Raw genomic sequence first — 24,035 nt, forward strand, 5'->3', positions numbered from 1 at the left:
AGTGGCGAAGGTGGCGGCGAGAGGATGAACAACAAGTTCGACGCGTGAGTGCCGCGTGGCCGCCCCCCGGGGCCCCTTCCCCCCAACTGTTCCCTGCGCCTACCCCCGCCCGGACTGCAGGCGGCGCAAACTGCGGCACAGGCCACACTCTCTGACTCGGGCTGCGGTCTGGCCGGTCCTGGGCGGCCAGCGGGGATGTGAGGAGGTTAGGGACGAGGGATGCAGGGGCCTCGGGGACCCCAGGGTCGTACGGACCCAGGGCGAAGTGCGGTGTCCAGGGGGCAGAAGGTGGTTGTGCGGCCCAGAAGGAGATTTTGGGACGCCCCGCCCGAGTGCGGGTTACCCGCGGCGTGGAGGGGCGGAGACCTCGGCGGTTTGGGTGTTTCCGCAGCCTGGCCGCCCTGCCACTGAATGCAGCTTTTCTCACACACCTTTCTGGCCTAGGCAGGTCACCTCTCCTCTGAGTCTCAGTTTTCTCATTTTTGCAAAGGAGGGACCGTAACAGAGTCCATGTCATAGAGTTGCGAGGATGCAGTGAGGTAATGTGGCTGCCGCGTTTAGTGCAGCGGCTGCTCTGTTACGGAATTTTCATCATCTTCCTGAGACTCCTTCCTACTTCCTTTCTTCTTCCCCCTCCTTTCTCCCTCTTCCAACACCCTCTCCCAGAACTCAGTTTCTTGCCGAAGGGGTGAACCTTATCTATTGTTTGAGTCCTAGTTCCATCATCAGTTTGGAGGTGCAGAAAGGAAATGCGCAGTATTTTTGCACATTTCCCTCCAGCGATTGTATCTGGAGGTAGACTTTTGTTCTTGGCTTTCTTCTAATAGTCTAGCAGTAAATCTGTCTTCTTTTCCGAAGACCTAGATTTCCAGCCTCAGACCCACCAGTTACCCAGTCTCTGAGCTTCTGTTACTCTAAACTGCATTAGTGTTTAGTGTCTTGCTGCTGCACTGGGTGTGATAAGGATCAAATCACATTCAGCAGTGCTTAAAGGTACTTTGTAAAGTGTTAAATAGAGAGATATATATGTAAAGTGGAATTACCGTTAGTTTAGTTTGTGACCCACTGTTGCTGAGGGGAAATTGGAGTTTTTCCAGGACAGTGAGTGCTGGTGTGCAAATTCATAGGCCTTGGATTCCAGCACTCTTGGCAGCTCCTCAGGAATGTTTCCTGGTTGCCAAGAGGGCTCTACTACTTGAAAAGAGTCTTTGGGAGTTTGCTTCTGTAGCCCACTGTGTAGCTGAGCTCATCCCTGTACTGATTACCACTGCCCCAACCCCTCATCTTCAGGGACTTCCCTGGTGGCTCACTGGTAAAGAATCCACCTGCCAACAATGCAGGAGATGCAGGTTTGATCCTTGGGTCTGGAAGATCTTCTGGAGAAGGACACAGCAACCCACTCCAGTGTTCTTGCCTGGTAAATCCCATGGACAGAGGAGCTTGGTAGGCTATAGTCCATGGGGTTGCAAAAGAGTCCGACACAACTTAGCGACTGAACAACAAAAACCCCATCCTAAGCCCTGCAACTCTTAGCTCTAAGTTGAAGTCCTGCCTCATTGGAGCTTTCTGCCAACCCTATACTCCTTTCTCCACCAAACTGAAGAAATCAAAATTTCATCTTAAGACACTATATGGGTCATCTGTCCCAGTCCTACCCAAATCATTTCTTGGTCTGCTGCTGCTAAGTCACTTCAGTTGTGTCCAATTCTGTGCGACCACATAGACGGCAGCCCACCAGGCTCCTCTGTCCCTGGGATTCTCCAGGCAAGAATACTGGAGTAGGTTGCCATTGCCTTCTCCAATGCATGCATGTATTCTAAGGCTCTTCAATCGTGTCCGACTCTGTGCGACCCCATGGACAGCAGCCCACCAGGATCCCCTGTCCACAGGATTCTCCAGGCAAGAACACTGGAGTGAGTTGCCATTTCCTTCTCCGTTTCTTGGTCTGCAGTAAGCTCACTTGAGAATGGCAATAATGGCTTCCATAGGCACTTTGCTGCTTTTCACATATTAACTGATTCAAACAACCCTGTAAGGGGGATCTTGTTACTTTGTTTTACAAATAGGGAAAATGAGACTCTCTGAGATGAAATAAGTTGCCCACAATAGGAAGGGCCACATATGGTGAGATTCTTACCCAGGTTGTTTAAAGTTGGTTCAAGCACATCTTGACAAAAATTAACCCAAATTCTTTTTTTCTGGCTGTGCCCTGTGGCTCTTGGGATCTTAGTCCCCTGACCAGAGTTTGAACTTGAGCCCCCTACATTGAAAGTGTGAGATCTTAACCACTGGACCATCTGGGAAGTCCCTAACCTAGGTCATTTTTAATTAGTTCCAATTATTAACTATTCATTATACTGAGCCAGATTTTTTTAAACATCTGCCTTCTAGCTATTCACGAGAAAAAAAGTAAACCGTCTTTCATTTGAAATTAGCAATTGAAGAAAGCACTCCAGCCCTTAGGTTTTTTTTTTTTAATGCAAAAAAGTGCAGTTTGTAGGCCACTGGTTGCCTGTTTGGTCTGTATGCTCTTCACCACTTGGCTTCTAAGGACATGTGGACATGTTTCGGTTTGCCAGAGTCTTACAAGTCCAGTGCCTGGACTTGAGTATTCTAGTCTAATCTGATGGGCTCAGATTGCGGAGGAGTTCTAAGTCTCCTTTTCTGTGTGGCCTTCATATGTAACCTAATCCCCCCACACTCACCCCTCCTCCCCCCCCATCAAGTCAGTAGGTGCCATTGCTATCGATCCTATTCAAATGTAAAACCGTTAAGATGCTTTCTAAGTACTGCAGTCCCTACTGGGTTGAGCTTGGTTTTCAAATCCAGGTGCCAGATTTTTTGTCCCTTTTCTCTCTTTGTTAGCTTTGGCCCATTCTTACCTACTATCTGAACCACTTATTTGGCACTTGTTATTCTGCCTTGTATTGCCTTGATTTTAGAAATCCATGTGTTAAACGTGTTTGTTTTCTGCCCGCATTTCCTGATGCTGGACATGTGAAGGTGGATTAGCCCAACTTCCTACCTGCAGTGAATTGTCTAGTCAGAGTATGAGGACATACCTGGGCAGAAGCTTGGTGAGCTGATGAGGCACCACTCAGCATGGATAGCTTCAGATGCTAATTGCCTGCCTGAGTCTAAGGACCACCTGGATAGTATCTTTGCTCACATCCAGCGTCCAGCTGGGAAGAGTAGCCTCTGAGGATAGGATGCGAATGACTTGCCTTAAGTGTTGTCCCGGAGAGCAGAGCTCCACCCTCAAGAAATAACAGCATTAGATGAAGGTCCATTAGGGTTTCCAGTTACTGTTTTAGAAGGGAGTCGGGAGCTGGGGACCAGGGTCACAGTAGCATTGTTCCTTCTCTGACATAATTATTCTTGTTATTATTTTTCTGTTTCCCAGTAGTGGTTAGCAAAAGCACTAAAAAGAAAGGAACTTACATGCTTTGCTTGGAGCTAGCAAAATGTGAGGTCCTAGAGCAACTGTGCCCTTTTTCAACCAAGATTGAAGGGAAAGGACCCCAGATGGTATTGTGGGAAGTTGGGGGCTGAGAAGAGAGAAATGGTTTGAGTCCCTGGGATATGCCCTAAAGAAGAGAATTAGGAGCTATCTTGGACCTAAGCAATAAAAAAAAAAGAAACAAAGACTCATGAAATATTTGTAATCAGGAGACAGAAAAACTGACAGTATAGCTAGGACAAGTAAAACATTTATATGGGGATGTTTAGAAGAAAGGGTCCCAACTCAGCCTAGAGAGAGATCAGGGAATATTTTCAAGAGAAAGTGGCCCTTAGTCTGGGTCCTACAGGACAAGTTAAATAGGGGAAGAGGAGCTCCTTGAAAGACCAGATGATGAGCACAACAGAGGGGTGAGACTGGGGGCTACAGGTGGGTTGGTACCACTGGATGGAAGGGAGGGAAAAGACTGTGTGTCAGGTATTCATAATATCTGATACACACAGTGTGCTGGTAAATGTTGTGGGACTTGGATGCTAGACAGGCCCCGCTTCAAAAGGAAACCCTCCGGACTCAAATTTCATAACGAGGAAGGAGTTATTGTAAACACCATTAGGTCTCCTCCCAGGCGTCCAGGGAAGCCAAAGAGATGGCAGCATCACGAAAAAACCCATTCTCCTCTCCACTCTCTGCTCATCTGCTCCATCCTCTTTGTCCCTCCTGGCCTTCTCTGCTTTTGCTTATTGTCTTTATTCCCTCATTGCTTTTCTTACATGCAACTCATATGACTGACTGCCCCAGCTCCTGAATCTGTAAGATCTTTCACCTCCTGGATGAAAACCTGAGGGAGGAATCTGAGGAAGGCACTGAGGCATAGGTTATCGGCCGGGCTGGGCTACCAGTGCCCTTCACCATCCTGCCTTGGCCAGGGAGGGGCTGGGGCTGGGTGTGGCACAGTGCACCATCTCCCGAGTATATCCTACAGCCAGGGCTGTGAAATGGGCAGGTGGGCACCCCAGCACATATGTAGTTTGTGCACTCTAAGGTTTGAATTAAGACACGTACTTTTTTTAGACGTATTACTAATGCCCTCTTAATAGACTACAGTGTAGTGTCAATATAACTTTTAAATGCACTAAGAAACCAAACAATCTGTGTGACTCCATTTCTTGTGATACTTGCTTTATTGCTGTGATGTGGAATCAAACCCACAATAGCTCTGAGGTATTCCTGTGTCTGAGTTACAGTTTGACCACTTCTAGTACCTGTCCTGAGAATTGCCAAATTCTTTGTGACTTGGTAGGGCCAGAAAAGTGACCTCAGAAAAGATCTGTAAATTGATGGTCCAGCTCTAGACTAAACAGCATTCTTACTGTCTTTGTGAATTCACCTTCCATTTATCTTTTTGTCTAGATTCAGTGAATTTTAGGTTCACTGAGAGCCTTAGTATTTTGTTTTGGAGAGTGACAGAATATGTTCAGAGATAGATTTTCTTTGCCAATAGTTTATTTAACACAGGTCCACTGTGGGAGTTACAGTAATTTCATAAGCCAGTAGCATAGTGATGTCTTTTTAGCTAGTAAAGAAATAACATATTCCAAACCAGTGATAGATTACTCACAGTATTGTTCCAGGCACAGGGAGATGAAAGGAATACAGTTCAAATTTAGTTCCAGGTGTATCTTTATATGAATTGGCACTGGGTGAGAAGGCTTTGCCAGTCAGGAGCTGAAGTCCAGCTGCCAGCTCAAAAATAAAAGTCAGTTGTTGGTAGAAAACTCCAGCACTGGTGGTGATGGGCAGGCTGATCTTTGCAGGGCTGCTAAACATTTTGTCACCACTGCTAAAGGAGTCAGCTTTACCACAGCAGAGCTAATGTCCCTTCTCTTCAGAGACTGCTGCAGGGTTTGACACCACTGCCCACCAAAGAGTCGCCTTGGTTACTGCAGGAGTGGCTCAAGATCTTCAGAGAGCAAGATGAGCAAAGGACAGCTTTGCTCAGATGGAGACTCGGATATTCCTCACACAACACTCAGTATTTATAGTCTAAATGTCCCCTCACCATGCTTCCTTCTTTATCTGTTTTTGCTGATAAGCCCCCAGCAGGGGCTACTTTTCTACTGACCTGCTAGTGCATATGAATGACTACACATAACATCCTGATAGACTTCATTTGTTCGAGCTGGATATAGAAAAAGGGAGAGATCAAATTGCCAACATCCATTGGATCATAGAAAAAGCAAGAGAGTTCCAGAAAAACATCTACTTCTGCTTTATTGACTATGCCAAAGCCTTTGACTATGTGGATCACAACAAACTGTGGAAAATTCTTCAAGAGATGGGAATACTAGACCACCTTACCTGTCTCCTGAGAAATCTGTATGCAGGTCAAGAAGCAATAGAACAAGACATGGAACAACAGACTGGTTCCAAATTGGGAAAGGAGTACATCAAGGCTGTATATTGTCACCCTGCCTATTTAACTTGTATGCAGAGTACATCATGTGAAATGCCAGGCTGGATGAAGCACAAGCTGAAATCAAGATTGCCGAGAAAAATATCAATAACCTCAGATATGCAGATGACACCACCCTTATGGAAGAAAGCAAAGACGATCTAAAGAGCTTCTTGATGAAAGTGAAAGAGGAGAGTGAAAAAGCTGGCTTAAAGCTCATAATTCAAAAAACGAAGATCATGGCATCTGCTCTCATCACTTCATGGCAAATAGATGGGAAACAATGGAAACAGTGACAGACTTTATTTTCCTGGGCTCCAAAATCACTGCTGATGGTGACTGCTGCCATGAAATTAGAAGACGCTTGCTGCTTGGTAGAAAAGCTATGACCAACCTAGACAGCATGTTAAAAAGCAGAGACATTGCTTTGCGGTGAAGGTCCATCTAGTCAAAGCTTTGTTTTTTCCAGTAGTCATCTATGGATGTGAGAGTTGGACCATAAGGAATGCTGAGCACCGAAGAATCGATGCTTTTGAACTGTGGTGTTGGAGAAGACTCTTGAGAGTCCCTTGGACTGCAAGGAGATCCAACCAGTCCATCCTAAAGGAGATCAGTCCTGAGTGTTCATTAGAAGGACTGATGCTGAAGCTCCAATACTTTGGTCACCTGATGTGAAGAACTGACTCATTGGAAAAGACCCTGATGCTCGGATAAATTGGAGGCAGGAAGAGAAGGGGATGACAGAGGATGAGATGGTTGGATGGCATCACCGACTTAATGGACATGAATTTGAGCAAGCTCCAGGAGTTGGTGATGGACAGGGAAGCCTGGCGTGCTGCATTCCATGTGGTTGCAAAGAGTCGGACACGACTGAGTGACTGAACTGAACTGACACTTCATTCTTACCTCAAAACAGCATCTTCATTTAAGTCATAAATAAGTGAGTTTGAAGTCATAGCAAACCAATACACAACACTGAGGGTAGTTTCACTGCTTCTGAAAGGGTGGCACCTGATGTACTTTTGACTGAACTTACAACGCAAGGAGACATTTCTTCCTTCCTTTCTTTTCTTTTTCATTTAACATCAGTCCAGCATCTTGTCATTGTTGCTGAAGATACAAAGGTTAATAAAACACCAATCTAGGGCCCCCTCTATCTAGTAGGAAAAACAGATGTGGGAGGAATGGTGCCTTAGGCTGAGGGGTGGTGTTTGCACATAGCACAGATATGGGAATCTGGGTTGCTTTAGGAGGTGGGGAGAGGGAAGGAGGATGCCAGTTGACAGGAGTCAAGTTGTAGAGGATCTTACATTTCCTTGTATTATATCCTGTGTGGTGGACATAGAAGGGCACAGGACAGTGGAGAGTTCTAAGCTTGGAAGTTGAATGATTAGCAGTAGCAGTAGTAGCAGTAGGAAAGATAGTTAGAAGTGGCAGGATAGAAAGGGAAGTTTCTCAAGTTCATTTGAAATGCCAAAACAGTTATATAATCCAGAAATTCTCCTCGTTATTGACTATTTTGGGCATAGAAAACAACCCCTTAACACTGTTTACCTCTTGCTGCTTTGTGCAGACTTTTAGAAAACTAGAATATGGTGCTTTCTGGAATTCACAAATTAGCTGATGGCAGTTTCATTTTTGCTTAATCCTCCCAGTTGCCTTTCTGCTTGCTTTTCCCTCTTTCATGGGCACCTCATTGCCTGTGACTTGGGTGACCTCTGGTTGGTTACATGGTGGTTCATCTGACCTGGTGGCTTTGTTAGATAAGCAAGAATCAGCTCAATCATGGGGTACTGTTGTTTTGCCTTCCCAATCAGATTGAAAGATGATGACAGTGGGGACCATGATCAGAATGAAGAAAACAGCACACAGAAAGATGGTGAGAAGGAAAAAACGGAACGAGACAAGAGTCAGAGCAGCAGCAAGAGGAAGGTGAGTTCTGTGCTGCACAGATGTCGTTGGACTTGGACTTGGGACTTGGTGATCTTGTGAAATTTGAAGGATGCTAGATGAACTTGATGACACCCTGTTTTGTAGTATCTGATTTTGTTCTCAAAAAAGATTGTTGCATCACTGGAGTTCATCTTGGGACTTTGAAGGTTCCCCTTGCCACAGGATCTTGAGTTCCTGCTTCACTTTACAACATTCTCCTAGCCTGAGGTGGGGGAGATTAATCCTGGAATTGAGCAAGGGTGTTAGTTGCCTCAGAAGCTGCTGCTCAGGATTTCAAATCCTATGCATCACTTAGAATGTTTGCCTCTTTAGTCGGTAATAATTCAGGCTGAAAGTGACTTGGAAGAGAGGAATTTTAGAGAATGAGAGATAGATCTCTCAGTTTCTTTCTTGAAATATTAAAGCAATCATTAATTCATTTATCGCACAATATTTAGTACATTCCAAATGCAGACATTTTACCTGCTAAGAGGACACAGGTGAGTGAATCAAGGCTCTTACATTTAACAGAAGCAGTAATCCCAGGAGCTGTCATTTATTGAGTACTTCCTGTGTGTCAGGCATGGTGGTAAGCACTTCACATCTGTTACTTTGATCCTCTCAGCAGCCCCATGAGGGTGGTCATTATTGTTTTCCCTATTTTGCAGATAAGGAACTGAAGCACAAACTGGTTAAGCAACTTGCCCAGTGTCATGAGCCACTAAGTGATAGGGTGTCATAGAGGAGGCAGTGTTTGGCCTGGGAATATGTTGAGATGAGATACAAGCATAAACTCATGGTAGGAGGTAGAAAGTTATGAAAGCATTAAGAAGAGAGAAAGTGTTACAGGAACTTAGAGACAGTTAACCACTAATTTACCATGTAAGCGGAATCTTAAGCCCATTGCAGGTAATTGAGGATGTATCCTTTTTAATGGTGGAGGTGGTAAGGGGTGACACTGGGGAATGTTTTCTCAGTCTCAGAGCATGTGGAAAAGGCCCAGATTAACACACCTCCTTTGATTCACAGGCTGTTGTCCCTGGGCCGGCCGAGCACCCCCTGCAGTATAACTACACTTTCTGGTACTCCAGGAGAACCCCTGGCCGTCCCACCAGCTCACAGAGCTATGAACAGAATATCAAACAGATTGGCACCTTTGCCTCTGTGAGTACTTAGTGGTTTAATGTAGTAAGCTTTGGTAGTACATTCTTGTCTGTATTTTACATTGTTGTGTTTATCTACCCTCCTGGTAACCTAAATAGGATTCTGGTTTCCTTAGTTGACTGACCTGAGTCTGTAAAGCTAAATTGGCTCATTCTTCTATTTCTCATTATATATCCATAGGCAACATATGTCAGAATCAATAAATGCGTAAATTGTGGAATTGATCAGATGGGGACAATACAAAAATACTAGTTTGTTTAAGTAGGTATTTATAGAGTCCTTTCTGTGTGCAAAGTGTCATAGGAGATACAAAATTTTATAGTACGTGGTGTCCTCATGAAGCTTGTCAGTAAAATTGAGAATAAAATTTAAAATTTTTTGTTTTAATAACTTCACATTGGGTTTCGGATACGTCAGTGATTATGCATAAACTAGCATCTTTGTTCTGTGTTCAGAAGGAAAAGGAAGTCTCTGGTTTTTTTGGGGGGGCACTGTCAATACAGTGAGCCCACGCACTGTCTCATCTTCCTCACAGAAAACTAGAGTTGTAAACCCTGGGAGGCTTGTCTGCGACTAAAGCCAGTCTTGTTTGGTGAAGATTGTGATGTATTTCATACAGTTGATCTGTGGGCAGAATCAAATGCAGGATTCATTATTTTCTTGAAGTTATTAAGGTATTCGTTCTGTTTAAAATGCAGACACTGGAAAAGGAAACTATAATAGACAGTAAACTTTGAAATAGTAAAGAGACAGGACACAACAATAATAGTCACTTTGTGTAGTTTCCTTTGATCGTTATGATAGCCCTATGAGGTTAGTAATGTTATCCGTATTTTACAAATGAGAAAAATGAGACTTGAGTTAAGTATCTGATCTGAAGTCTCAAGTCAGTTATAATTAACTTGATTAAGTGGAGGAACCAGTATTGAGACTCAGGTTGGGTAGGCTGTAAAAACCATCTTCCAAAGCCTACATTCTTTCAGTCTTCCGTATACTAAAATGCATGCCAGGATGCTCCAGTTTTTCAAAGTGATTGTTAACCAGACAGGCTATATTTAATATGCATATATAATGATAATCATATCATCTGATTACTATGATGAGTTGATATTTCAGCCACAAGCAAAGATCTTGTATTAGTTGGCCTGTGCTCTCTTATTACTGTTAAATTGAGACTTTTTTGAGTTATTAAAAGTAGCGTGCACTGGTACATATTTGGTTCAAGAAAAGTTTGTTGAATGAATTTGGGGCATCATAGGGTTCTAAAATGACTAAAAAACTTTGCCCTTAGGGAAATAAGACATGCCCAGGAATTTCTAATACAGGGAGGCAGTAGGAGGTGCATACATAGCTAGAGTGCTCTTGCAGTTCAGAGTAAAGGGATTCATTTCAGCCTGGAGAAGCATCTTTGGGAGGGAGATGGGTTTAAGATTGAATTCAGAAAATTTGAACAAGTGATAAGAGGAAGGAATTCTTGGAAGAGAGAACAAGAGAATTAAAAAAACTATCCATGTCATCCTAACATTCCTGAATCCACAAAAATTTTGATAGCTTGCTAGACATTTCAGGTAAAATGGCAGCCATTATGTTATGAACAACTGGTTAAGCACTTAGGATCAGAGAAGAAACTGAACTCTGGGGAGTCAGTTTTCATTCAGGATTTTGTTCAATTATTTTAGCATAATTATAACTACTTCTAGCATTTTTCTTTCCCGCTTAAAAAAAGCATGTGTGAATTTTCCCAGCTTGTGCAAGGAGAGTTTTTGTCTTCTTTGGAAATATATGCTGAGTTGAACAGTTTTATCATCAGCATCATCTTGGGTTAATGCTGCTTTATACTCACCAATGTCATGTAAGTCGAGGCATTGGGAAATGTTCCACAATATTCCTCCAGAAAAGGAATTACATTGTGAAACTAATGATGCTAAAGTAGTATTTCCCACTGGTCCTCAATCCTAGTATTTGACAACGTTTAAAAGTTCTTGAGGTGAATAAGAAAACTGTATCTTGAAATGGAAAAAGCGATGGACTCGGGGATCACAAGTGTTATCCATTCTGCTGCTTGACTGTGAGCTGGGGCAAGTTCTGAAACTGTTTTCTCAATTATAAAGCAAAGAAAGTAGTTGAGATGATCTCAAGTCTTTTCTGCACTTCATGTTCTGAGTCTAAACATTTATTTTCTGGTTCCAGTTGAAAGTTTCAAAAATGCAAGTTGCCTTAAGAGAATGAAAGAAAAAAGTTTAATACTATTTCTCGACCTGCTTATTATTTCATCTCTCTTGTGATTTGGGTATAGAATTCTGGCTATATGATTGTAGAGATTGGCTCTCAGATTGGTGGACACCAAACTGTTAATAAAGCAGTGCTCCACTGGGAGGATTGGGGGTGATTGGTATGCTCTGTCCCCACCACTTCCGTCAAGTCCTTATTCACAGTGAGCCACAGTTTCTAGAAGGCGAGCTTCATTTCTTTGCACTGTGTTAAGGGTGGGAAAAGATTATTGCTCGTTGTATGCATAGGACCATTCACTGACCTAGATCCTTGGGTATCATTAAGCATGGCACTTGCTGAGGTGAAATACAATGTTGAAGTCCTGCAGATGGCTTCGTTCCTAATTTCCTTGTAACAAGAGATGTTTCCTGTGTTTCTGTGCTCTAGAGTATCGAGAGGCACAGCCATTTCACACAGTCTAGGGTTTCTCCTCAGTTGCTATCCAAATCTGGGAGTGTCACCTGAATCTCTGCCTGCATGCTACCTTTTTTTACCTGCACATTATGGAATCTTGCTTCATGTTTATTTAGAGCCTCTTCAGCAGTTTCTTGGCAAACACCAACTGTTTTCTTCAGACTGTTTCAGATTTTTTTCTCTCCTTGTAAAGTGTGCACTTAACTGCCCAGTACTTTGTAGGTGTTCTCTGTGAATTGCAGAGGAATAGGAAAGTAATCAAGGGCTTCCCAAGTAGCACTAGTGGTAAAGAACCCGCCTGCCAATGCAGGAGATGCCAGAGATGTGAGTTCGATCCCTGGGGTGGGAAGATTCCCTAGAGGAAGGCATGGCAACTCACTCTGGTATTCTTGTCCTGGACAATCCCATGGACAGAAGAACCTGGTGGGCTACAGTCCATAAGGTCCCAGAAAGCTGACCACAACTGGAGCGACTTAGCATGAATGCATGCTCACACACAGGGAAGTAATTTCTTCTTATCAAATCACTAGTGAGAGAAACAGAAATGTGATAAATATAAATAAGCATACATTTTATAGAGAAATACGTATGATTTTCTAACAGGACTGTGAAGGAGGAGCAAAGAGAAATTTTATAGCTAAGGAGAGAGACTTAAACCCTGAGTGAGGAAGCTAAGGCCTGCTTGGTTTTTGGACCATCTGGGCCTTAGCAAGGGCACCATGGTATGGAGTGGTGCCTGCGGTTGATTCTGTCACTTAATGCTCAGTAACTATGTAGAAAGAAAGTGTACTTCAGTGTAGCTAATGCTGTATTTTGACAATAAACCTCTGATCAAGAAGTGCCCAAACTTGCAGTTATAAATAAGTCATGGACATGTACTGTAGAGCACAATGACTGGTTAACTCGCGCTGTTAATAATACTGTTTTGTTTTTTTTTTTAAGTGATTTGGTTCAGGCTGAGGTTATGTGGCCCTGAATATACCTCAAATCTAAGTGGTTTTTATTGTGTAAAACAAAGTCCTCCTACAGCGTGTGGTGATTCTCCTGCGGCTTCCACAGGAGGATGTGTATTGACATTTTACCAACTAAGGCTCCTGGCTGAGGCTGGCCTTTCTCACCTAAAGAGTTTATCCTTGTGTCGCCAGTATGACATTATTCTTTTATCAAAATAGACAGTCTGCTTCCCTTTAACATGCTGTCCTTCCCCCACAATCCCCGGAATGAACATCTGTCCTCCAAAAAGTAGAGCCTCTAGCAGAGTGTCTTCCATGGTTATGCTCTTCTCTTAAATCTCACATTTGCTCAAAGAAAAAGAAGGTGCCTCTCTTGACTCTGCCATCCTCTCTCTGCAGGTGGAGCAGTTCTGGAGGTTTTACAGCCACATGGTGCGTCCCGGGGACCTGACAGGCCACAGCGACTTCCATCTCTTCAAAGAAGGAATTAAACCCATGTGGGAGGTGAGAACCGAAAGCCTTAGACTGCTTTTCTGAGGAAGTTTTCTTTCGGGGGTTTTTTGTTTGTTTGGTTTGGGGGTTAGTGCCGGGCGTTGGTGAAAGTCTTCTTTGAAAACTGTGTCACTGTTTGGTACATCCTTGGAAATGGGAACTCTAGGAAAAACCCCCGATTCCATTGTTTGTGTGGATGGTTTTCAAAGATTGTTTTCTCACTAACATACATGGTGTTATAACAACATTGAAGGATTTTTTTTTTTTTTTTGGATTACTCTTCCCATAGACTGGTTTTGTGTGTGTGTAATATATTACCGTAGTATACGTATGGTTAAAGTGAGTAAAAATAAGCTTAGGGGCAGTCACCGGAGACCCAGAGCTGAGCTCTGTGATCTCTTTGCTGTAGTCCATCTTCTCTATTCTGATGCCAGAGCATTCTTCCAGAAGACAGACATGATCACACACACACGTGCTGTGCTGTGCTTAGTCATTAGTCACTCCATCGTGTCTGACTCTTTGCGACGCCATGGACTGTAGCCCACCAGGCTCCTCTGTCCACGGGGATTCTCCAGGCAAGAATACTGGAGTGGGTAGCCATTCCTTCCTTCAGAGGATCTTCCTGACCCAGGAATCGAACCCAGGTCTCCTGCATTGCAGGCTGATTCTTTACCATCTGAGCCACCAGGGAACCCCCGCCCCCACCACACACACACACCTTAATTAAAAATCTGATGCAGTTTTCTGTTGCACACTTGATCTTACGCCTAATTGCCTTTCAGCGCTTGTCACCTGTCCTCTCCAGATCCTCCCTTCAGTGTAGCGAGATCTTCCTCTTTGCGTCTCCGCCTCACAGTCAGTGTTTGCACACAGCCGTGTCCTTCCCAGTGCGCGCAGAGCCCTTCACCTGGCTAATTCCTGTGTCCCTTATAACCCAGGTGAAATGCTTTCCTTTTCCTGGGTGTTTCTGACTGTCTTGTTCTTCATAAACTTCCTGTGTGTATCTCTGTTACAGCTGTACTTGTCAGACTATACTACTGTAATTAGTTTTCTTGTCTGTCTGCTTCACTAGACTGGATCTGGGTAGAGACTGTGACTTCATGTCTGTATATGGGGACATGGTGACACTTGATAAACTTTCAGCAAATGAAGGAAGGAATGATCTGTGTTTGAAATCTGACATTATTTCGTTTTAATGTAGTTTTCAAAAAAGAGGGTTGGTTGGTTGGTTTGTTTTGGCCACACTGTATGGCTTGTGGGATCTTAGTTCCCCGAGATTGAACCTGGACCCTGGCACTGAAAGTGCTGAGCCTTAACCACTGGACCGCCAGGGAATTCCCAAAAGAGGATTATTTTTAAAGGGTCTGTCTGGCTGTTTTTCTTTAATGGCTGGTTGCAAGGATCCCCACCTTGTTGTTTCTTTTTTCTCGTTTCTTCTGCCTGTAGTCCTACTACATTTTCCTGTAGAGTTGAATAGTTGGAAAACGGCAAGACTTCTCAGTGATCATGGATCCTTGGCCCTAATGCTGTGAGACCATATTTTAACTTTTAATACTTTCTTTTTACAGGATGATGCAAATAAAAATGGCGGAAAGTGGATAATTCGACTGCGGAAGGGCTTGGCATCGCGCTGCTGGGAGAATCTCATCTTGGCTATGCTGGGGGAACAGTTCATGGTTGGGGAGGAGATCTGTGGAGCTGTGGTCTCTGTCCGCTTTCAGGTAAGCCGCCTTGCGGGCAGGTCTCCTTTCACATGTGTTACCTCTGCTCTTCTCGCTGCCTCCAGTTTCCTTTGATGAATCCTTCTGTCATCCCTCCTGTAGGAGGACATTATTTCCATATGGAATAAGACTGCCAGCGATCAAGCCACCACGGCCCGCATACGCGATACGCTTCGGCGAGTGCTTAACCTACCTCCCAACACCATTATGGAATACAAAACCCACACCGACAGCATCAAGTATGTGTTGTGGGGGATTGGGAGGTGTGGGGGGCGTGTCCCTGAGTTCAGCAAAAGTAGGTCCTTAATCGGGTCCAGAGGAATATGGTCTTCCAGGAGACTGACTTAAGGAGAAGGGACAGACCAGTCTTCCCCCAGTGCTTCTGTCCACTCATAGCAGTTCTCTGCTGGTGCGGTTCTCTGCCTGCCTGCACCCTGGGTGCTCTGGATGAGGGAGATCCCTTCTGCAGAGTCCCAGCTGAACCACCTGGGCTTGCTGTATTCACATAGGCTGTCTTGTCTTTCATTCACTAACCACTGTCTTAAAATGAAAGACAAAGTGCTCTTCTTTTTCTTGCGGTTTCTAAAATAATTTCACTCAACAGTGAGACCCTCCTCCCTGTCTGCCCCTCACTCCACTTTTGCACGTCTTTTTAACTTGTTAGCTTCAGTCTGCTGTCTTTGTCCTGGGAAATTGACTTGTTTACCAGGAATGATGACTCCATTTCCTTGTGTGCAGAGCTGAAGTCAAAGCAGAAGCAGAATAGTGTGTGTGTGAGAGTAGACTCTAAGGGGAGCAGGAATGCCAGAGGGGAAGTTAGCTTGGCAGTCTACCTGAGACTCAGGGGAGTGGAGCTGGACGTCCTCAAGTGAGAATCACTGGCTGGGGTTGCTCCTTCAGTGACCGAAGATCATAAATAACCTCAGGGCGTTATGGACACATGGGGAGTGGCTGTTAAGAGTTTCCTCACAGGTGAAGAGAGAGCAAGCCAGCTAGGAGTCAGGACCTGTAGGTGTAGTTCTGTCCTCTGACTCAGATACCAGCGCTTGCCTTTGAAAAGTCGCTGCCACTCCGCTTCACCTGTCCCATCGGAAAAGTGGGTGGGTAAGAGTGTTTTACTGAGCAAGGTTGTTTGTGAGGCTGATTCAGTCTTTGTAATCGAAGGTCCTCAGATGGAGAATGCTCTCACAGGGTCAAGGATTATTGCTCTCATCATCGTTAGTAATAACATCATCATGCTGTTATTACAGGCATTATAGTAATGAGCCCAACAATGGCGCTCAGCAGGCAGATCGTTTGGGAATCTTTTCCCCTGCGTTTACAGATCATGTTGTGGGTGGAACTGGCTCGTACCAGCTAAGCTCCAGTTTTTAACTGGGAATGCTGCCATAGGAGGTGGTCTGTCTCAAATGGCTGGGTGTGGCTCATCTCAGCCACCAGCAGTTATTAGCCATTACGGCACTGAGGGCTTGCCTTGGCAGCCCTGGGTCAGCACTGTTTTTCTCTTGGCAGATTTTTCTTATTCTTTGTTCTAGAATACAAGTAGTTTCTGCCCTCCAGCCAGACTCAGTCTAGGCTGGAGAGAGCCACACCTACTTTTCCTAGAACTCTTGTGTTTAGTGTTCCCAAATGCCCCCCCCATTCCCCTACCCCACCCCCAAGCAACCTTTTCACCCAGATAGGAAAGGGAAAGAGATATTTTTCAACTCTCCCCTCTCCACTGTTCTCCCTTTCACATACCCTGAGGCAGCTGTTCCTGATTTCTGTAGCAATGTGTACAGGTCCGTAGAGTCTAGGCGAGCCTTGGGGCTTGGTGCCTTAGTCTGCCGCTTGCTGCTTTATCAGAGGTCTGCCTAGTCCTCCAGCCCTGCAGCCACAGGGGTCAGAAACCCCTCCTTGACACCTAGATGCCACTTTCCCTCCGCGGCTCCCTCTCTTTCTCTCCCAACATGCCAACCTTTTGCACTTCCACTAGAATGCCAGGCAGGCTGGGCTCCCAAAGGCTCCTTTTTCAAAACCTCTGGAAGCCGCGGTTGAATGTGCCATGACCCTCTCCCTCTCTGGATGGCACCGTCATTGAAGCCGGCGTCATCGGAGTCTCTTGTTCTGTTGGCGTGCTACCTGGAAGATCCTTCCGTCCCGGACAAGAGGAATTGGAAGAGCATTTTATGTTTTAAGAACAGGCTGACACGCAGCAGCTACAACAACAGCTGAGATCACTTAATAAATGGTGCTAAACTAGCTTGTCTCATGCTCTTGCTCTTTATGGTGCATCAAAGAAGTGGCCTTTCAGACTGACTGTCACCATATTAAGGAATGGCACAGACTTCTCCATGGAGGGCCATCCGGGGAATGCAGCCTCATTTCCGTAAGCCCATGGTATCACATCACACGGTATTTTGTTCCATCTCTGCTGAGGTCTGACACTGAGGTGACATCTGGCTCTCAGAAAGAGACCCCGGTTTTTTTGGTATTTAAGTCCACCAGTCATGCTGAGGACAGGAACAGAGTGATTTCTGATTTAGAATTCAGCTCAAAAGTCCATCAGGTTGGAAAGGGGGATCCTTGACCTTCGCTTGGCTGACTTCGTTTGTCTTACTTCAAAGAAATCTCTCGCTTGGAGGTAAAGCCCTGCTTCCGTCTGTGCTGCTGTGTGTGTAGGGCTTCCTTGCTTTGTGTAAGTGGGCTTTCCTCACCGGCCAAAGCCACCCAACTGCAAGCTCTCTGCCAGCCTTTTCCCTTCTGTTCTCCCCTTGGAGCCAGCTCATCTTCCTCTCTGAGCTCACCCTGCTTACAGTTCACAAAGTTCTAGCCCTTCCCTTTCCCCAGTCCCTAGGGTTGTCATGCGTCAGGATCTGGGGGTAGGGACGTGTCTTTGTCCTGTGTGACTTTGCTCCTTAGGACATCTGACCACAGCATGGCCCAGCCCCTCACGAGTTTTTGAGGCTCGGCATGTATGTGCTGCAGCTTGGCCTTCAGGCCCCTAACCTGCATGGAGAAGTCTAGCAAGGCTTAATGTGACTTTAGGTTTTCTTTAGAGCTTCCACTCAAACCATAAATAAACCACTTTTGCCCACACTAGGCCAGGTGGCCTGATAGCATCTGTGAACGTGGCCGTTGGCATAGCGTAGAGTTCTCCAAAGTGGCTGTGCTGCTCCATTTTGGCAGCGACGCCCTGAGCTGTGCCATCCTGACTGCCCATCCGTCTCCATGAGGCCTGGGTTCCCCCAGAGCACACATCAGGACTAGCACCCGGGCTAAGCATCCTGGAGGTGGCTCTGTCATTGCTTCTTTTTGTGATCACTTCCCCCAGATTACTTACAGTTCCTGAAAGATGGAGATGGTTGATGTGTGGAAATACATATTTTCTATGTTTTCAACGTTTGTCAAAGAATGACGTTCTATGGCCCTTTCCCTCTTGCCTTCAGCTGTGATGTCCACATGTATTGATCTTAATTTCAGCTAATACAGCTGGTCCAGAGGTTGACCCTGATGCCACCTACCAGAGTAAGAGTTGATGGGAAAGCACCAAATTGACCTTGACCCCTCTGAGCCTTGCCACATCTGAATGGAAGCCAGGACTGTTCTGCTTTGTCCTTCCCCTGTGGCTCTGCCACAGCCATGGCTGTGTTTGAGCCAAGGAACAGCAACTGCTTGGACTTGAGAATTGAAGGGACACGAGGAGGAAAGAGCCAACACTTGTTCTCTCCCACGTACTCTGGAGATGAGAGGTCCTGGAAATGGTGAGGGGAGTGTTTTAGGGGTGGCTTAGCTTTCTCAGTCAGGTGTCCCTCCCCCTTGCTGTGTTTCCGTCCAGTCTCCAACGTCCTATTTCAAGTGTCTCGTTCCCCGGCCGTCCTTCATCACACTGCTCGTGGCCTTTTCCTGCTGCGCTCCTTGCTAGCACCCCTTTCTGAGCTAAGAGGTGACCGCTGCTGCTGCGCAAGGGGCATGGTGAGCCGCTTTGCTGCAGAGGGAACGCTGCTTGCTGTCTCACACCCTTGTTTACTGCTAACAGTCAGCCCCTTAAGGGTGCACGGGCCCACTAAGAAGTGGGAAAATGGTTAAGTCAAGTGTTAGGTGTGCAGCTGAGGTTTCAGAGATTTGGGTCCTTGCAGGTGGACAGCCTCATAACACAGTCAGACTTGCACCCCAGAATCATGGGACCACCAGGAGAAGACTTGGGTCACAGGGCCGTATAAAACAGCAGTGTCTTTTGTGAGAAAATTCCTCTCTGGAATAGTCCATTGAGTCCTCTTGTGCCTCTGGCCTGGCATGGGAGGGGGAAGACAAGGCACTTGTTGGGCCACGGTGTTGGGAAGACTGACCAGGCCCCTCTGCACAGGGAGCTGAGGGTAGGTGACTTGTCTTTATTCATTTGTTTTAGAGGAGAAGTGGGTCAAATCATGGGGACTCCACCACATCTTGATTTCATTGTATTTAAATATTGAACTTGGTAAGCAGGGACCAACCATCCCTTCTCTTGCCATGGCTAAATCATAGCTGGGGGTGCTGAGTCACCCAGCCTCATTGCTGGCCAGGCTTTGCTTTTGAGAACTGTCCCTCCACACTGATGTGCAAGGTAAAGCCCAGACCAGCAGGAGGCTCAGCTCATCTGTGAGTGTGAGGGCCAACTGAGGGCAAGGCTGTGAAGTGGGGCTGGGCCAGAGTGGGGGCAAATGCAGAGTTCAGGGATGAGATCTCTGCCCTCAGAATTTGCTCTCTGGTAAGCCAGCTGGTAAAAAGTGGTCTTGAAAGGACCCATTGTTACCCTGTCATTGGAATCTGTTTAGAATTCCCTGTAGGTTGTATTAGGATAATAGGGGGAAAAAATGTTTTTAAGAAACTCAGTTTACATGACAGATATAACATTTAACTTGTTCTTTGTTTACCTTTCAAAGGAACAAGTTTTAAAATTATATATATGCCTGGGATGCCAGGTGGAAAATAGCTAGAACATTCACACCTAGTTTTAGGCGGTTGGTTTACTTAGTCAAGCATTGAGTACCAATGACTGATCAGTGATTTTGTCTCCACTGAATCCACCTGAGGAAATTTCTTTGCCCAGTTTCTTCATGTTGAAGTTTTACATGTGAAGAATATACTGCTGAAGAAAATAGGACGGCAGTTTAATGCTAAACTGGATTAGAGGGGAACTCTGAAATCCATATTTCTGTAAGTTCTTGACATAGAGAACTTCCGTTTGGACTAGTGTAGGCCTTTCTGGAAGCTAAAGGATAAATGAGGTGAACCTTCAACACAGCCATGTAGTTTCTTGTTGCCACCTAACTTGCTTAAATATAACTTAAATCTCACTCTTAGAATGAGAAGGGGGGTTTCCTGGGTCATTGCCCAGGTGTCAGATTTTGCTTTCTCTTTATCTTCATTTGGAGTGAAGAGTGAAATGACCTTCTGCCATCACTAATGGACTCTGAAAGTTCCTCGTGTTACCATCTCTCCAGAAAGAGCTGTGAAACGTCTTTCTGTGGAAACTGAGTTTGTGAACTGACAAGATGCACGCTTACGGGGTGCTCTTAACGTTTTCCTTCCATTCAGTGAACATACATGTATCTGGATTTTGGCGATATTCTAAAGAATTAACTGCAGATCAGTCTCTTGTTCCAAGAGCTACATCATTAACTTATAAGTGCTGCTCTTCAAAAGGGAAATAACTAATGAAACTGATATGATGATTGTGTGGAAGAATGAATTTATTGGGCCAGGTCTCTGTTTCATCCCTTCTTATTTGAAAAAAGAAGAAAAGCTATCTGTAGGAGACCTAGTGATGAAGTGTAGTTTAGTGGCCATAATATTAAACCTGTAGTGAGCAAATAATTTAACATATTAAACCCTGTATGTTGTTACCATGAGTATTTCACCCCTTTAAGCCACAAATGGAATAATTGATGGTAAGGGATTTTAGATTTGAAGGCACCAAATTACCCATTTTATGTATAATTTCCAGGGAAGTTACAGATACTTTGTCCCTAAATGGCTGAAAAATGGCTCAGGTAAAAAGGAAGGACGTAAGCTCCTCTCAGAGAACTTGACGCGGGTCAGGGCTTCAGAGGCACGAGTGAGCCTCTTTCTCCTGGTGTTTGGCCTGCAGCCACCAAGGCTTGTTCTCTGTGGAATGTCATCCAAGAGACTCTGCCCCTCAGTCACATTCCTTATCCCTTCCTAGCTCCAGTTTCTAAATTTAAGTAATAAGCATTAAAGTTGCGATGAGCATCGGTCCTGGGAAATTTCAAAGGAGTTTGGACCTTGGGAATGCTGTGGCACATACAACTTTTTAAGATAATTGTTACTTGGGTATTATCAGAAACGCATGGAACCTGACATGAATTTGGAGTCTGAGTTGAAAAGGGTTAGAAGATTTGAAGTATGGAAGCAGATGAAGCAGTCTTATTTCCTCACCGTGTCTTTGCATCAGCATCATAATGCTGTTGGGTACCTACCTTTACCCTCGGGGTGAGGCCTGATGGAGAAAAATCATTTCTGCCTCCTCTCCTCACATCCCCAAGACAGAAAGCGCTACTGCCCCTCGTCTCAGTGAATTGGAAGTGTCTCCCGTGGTGGGTGAACTTAATCTGACCTCCGTGGCCTCCCCAGTAGACTTGTGGAAGGAGTGGCTGGAAGGACGTGGAAGTCCTCTGGGGGACAGTGAGGGCCTGATGGGCAGTAGCACGAGCCAGAAGTGCCAGGTGCCCCTGAAAGGTGTCAGCCACCCTGCTTAACAGGAAAGTCTAGGCGGGGACCCTCACTGCTGTGCTTCCAGGTATCGGTGGGCCCCGCCTGACCTTGAGGGTATCTGAATTGGGGTGTGGGGTTATCTTGTCTGCTCTCTTTGTTAAAAAAGCCTCTGATCTGAATGTGCTGTTGTGTTTTTTGTCTCTGGTTTGCCAGGGCCTGGGAGGAGTTTCATGGCCTGGTGAACAGCAGCGGCCGCTGATCGGACGCTCCCCCTCTGTCTCTCACACTCAGGGTAGGGCCTCGTCTATCTTACTCCGTAACCCTGTGATGTCCCTCCCTGCCGTAGGACCCTCCTCCCAAGAGCTTGCCCCTCCCCATCTGCCCCCAGGCTTATTTCTGCCAACACTGAGCCTGTGCCAGGCACCCACCATCCTGGAGGGAAACACTGAGTCCAGAGCTGCTGACTTACCATCCTCCCTGGGTCATGTGTCTCCCAGTGAACCCCTGGGCAGGTCAATGAGCTTCACTGCACCTCTGCTTTCTGATCTGGAAAATGAGGTTCCACGGACTAATGTTGTCTCTGGTCTCTGGATGCTGACATTTCATGATTATAAATGGACCAGAGGTCTTTTTTTTTTTTTTTAATTCCCAGACATGGCCATGTTTAAGCTATCTGGCAGTGTCCTGTGACTAGTAGGGCAGTTCCTCTGGCCCCTGTATGACTTAGGCGAGAGGTGTGTCTTGTTTGCTGGTGGTATTTGTCAATTGTGAGGAAACAGTGATGGAACCTCCGAGTTTCAAAGGCAAAGGAAATGGTCGGGGATGGGGGAGATTTCAGGGCTGTGTAGGAAGCATGGTTCCAGGTTGTATCATGGCGAGACCACCATGTGCTTGCTGACAGAGAGGGGCCCTGGGATAGCAAAGGCTGGGTCAGTGAAGCATTAATTTTAAGAATATTTGTATTTCAGTTAAGGGAGTTCCAAGTCCATGTCTGTCTCTTTGGCAGAAGGAATTGAATGAATTTATTCTGGATGAGAGGAATGGCTACAGGGACAGTGTCTGCATGTGCCTGGCCCAAAAGCACATCCCTGGACGTTAACTATCCCCGCCCCAAACCCCTCCAACCCCATCCCTAAGAAATGGAGAATTTCTAAAATTGGAAAAGAACATGCCAGCTGTAATAGTTGTTTCAGAATTCTGCTTTCACGGGAAGCAAGGGACACTTTTTCAAGGAAAGGAGACCTGCCTTCTTCCCTAGATGAGCCAAAGAGAGTATGACCCTGTGAGGGACAGAGTGAGTGGCTAGGGTCTGAGTAACAAACAGTCCCGGAATTCCTGCACACTCACGCCACTCATATCTGTTTTTCAAATAGTTTAATTCCTTCATCACAAATTCAGTTTTTAGATGATAATGCTAGGTTTTCAAAATTGAAATTCAAAGGGATTCTCTGTAAAGTATACTCAGTATAGAATTCTGAGATGGTGTCTAGTACATCAAAGAGGGATGAAAACATGTGTTAGTTCTAATATCAACACGTTGACTTGTAGGCTGGAAAGTAGCAGACATTCAAAATACATCCGTAAGTTACGGGACTTGCTTTAACAGCATTATCATATATAAAATTCCTTTTTTTTCTGCTTTGAAGATGCCTAAAATTGGGATTCTTACAGTGAATGTGATAAAAAAGGTTTTTGTCATAGTTTAATGGCAGTGTTTACCTCTCAAAGTACATAGAAGGATGGTACCTTTAAAATTCAACAGCATCTTAGACTCCGTGGGGGCGTGGGAGGGGGCTTTAAAATGAAGTTGGAAGAGGCAGAATAGAAGAAAACTTAAAATTATTCCCTCTCCCTTCAGCTGGCACTAGATTCCCCAGGAAAAATACTTTTCAATTGCTTTGAACAGTCATATTTGCATAATTGCCATTCTGTAGGCTCTTTGTTCTTTTTGTTGTCCCACCCCACCCCATATCATTTTTATGGGGGACGTTGAAGGGTGCATTCCTTCAGTGGGTTAAATATTCTTCTTGAAGCACAGGCTTGGGAGAATGAGAGGGGTATTCGAGTCTAAATAAAAAACCCAGCTCACTTCCTTGTCACAACAGACTTGAGAAGGATTTTTTATTCATGTTTTTTGATTTTACCTTGAAAGTGTTTAACTGGGCGTTCCAAGAAGATGCACATACCAGCTGCCATTTCAGAGGCCCCCTAGGACTTTAGCCTTCTCGTCCTCCCTCCCTTTTCTCCCGCCAAGTAGATTATGATCTGTGAAGGAATAAACTGCTAGTTAAATAATTCTTGAGCCACAAATACTTCTCAATTTATCTGCTATTTTGTGCCATTCCGTGTGGCTGCTGCTATTTTAGGATTGTGTCATGTGACCTCTATTACCATTACAAATAAGCATGGCACTGTGAACCATAGCTTCAGTAGAAGTCCCAGTTAGCTGCTGGGGGATAGGGGCAGAGATTCTGGGTCCCTGT

At 45.2% G+C, this 24,035-nt stretch overlaps 1 protein-coding gene and 1 long non-coding RNA gene across 23 annotated transcripts in view; one reads left to right on the top strand and one right to left on the bottom strand.

Annotated features, from left to right (window-relative positions):
- EIF4E2 (eukaryotic translation initiation factor 4E family member 2) overlaps positions 1–24,035 on the top strand; it is a 29,633-nt gene continuing 5,598 nt past the window's right edge. Inside the window, exons 1-9 of one of the 22 annotated variants that reach the window (XM_081585707.1) lie at positions 1–44; positions 1,822–1,913; positions 7,730–7,844; positions 8,376–8,433; positions 8,874–9,008; positions 13,046–13,150; positions 14,707–14,859; positions 14,962–15,098; positions 21,766–21,844. In XM_081585707.1, the coding sequence (XP_081441833.1) occupies positions 7,738–7,844; positions 8,376–8,433; positions 8,874–9,008; positions 13,046–13,150; positions 14,707–14,859; positions 14,962–15,098; positions 21,766–21,811 (741 nt within the window). In that variant the 5' untranslated portion in view covers positions 1–44; positions 1,822–1,913; positions 7,730–7,737 and the 3' untranslated portion in view covers positions 21,812–21,844. Of the gene's footprint in view, positions 206–1,821; positions 1,914–3,809; positions 3,871–7,729; positions 7,845–8,375; positions 8,434–8,873; positions 9,009–13,045; positions 13,151–14,706; positions 14,860–14,961; positions 15,099–16,834; positions 17,101–21,765; positions 21,845–24,035 lie in introns of those variants that run through there. The other 21 variants (XM_081585708.1, XM_081585710.1, XM_081585695.1 and 18 more) reach the window with 21 other exon arrangements.
- Positions 9,376–22,272, bottom strand: LOC145543614 (uncharacterized). Its single transcript, XR_014080909.1, has 4 exons — positions 22,022–22,272; positions 11,774–12,219; positions 10,852–11,224; positions 9,376–9,632 (listed from the first exon to the last, which is right to left on the bottom strand). It is a non-coding gene; the product is annotated as an uncharacterized LOC145543614 (long non-coding RNA).

The sequence above is a fragment of the Giraffa tippelskirchi genome, chromosome 3 (genome assembly GCF_054371585.1).
Source record: "Giraffa tippelskirchi isolate mGirTip1 chromosome 3, T2T-mGirTip1v1.2.pri, whole genome shotgun sequence".
Taxonomy (NCBI): Eukaryota; Metazoa; Chordata; class Mammalia; order Artiodactyla; family Giraffidae; genus Giraffa; species Giraffa tippelskirchi.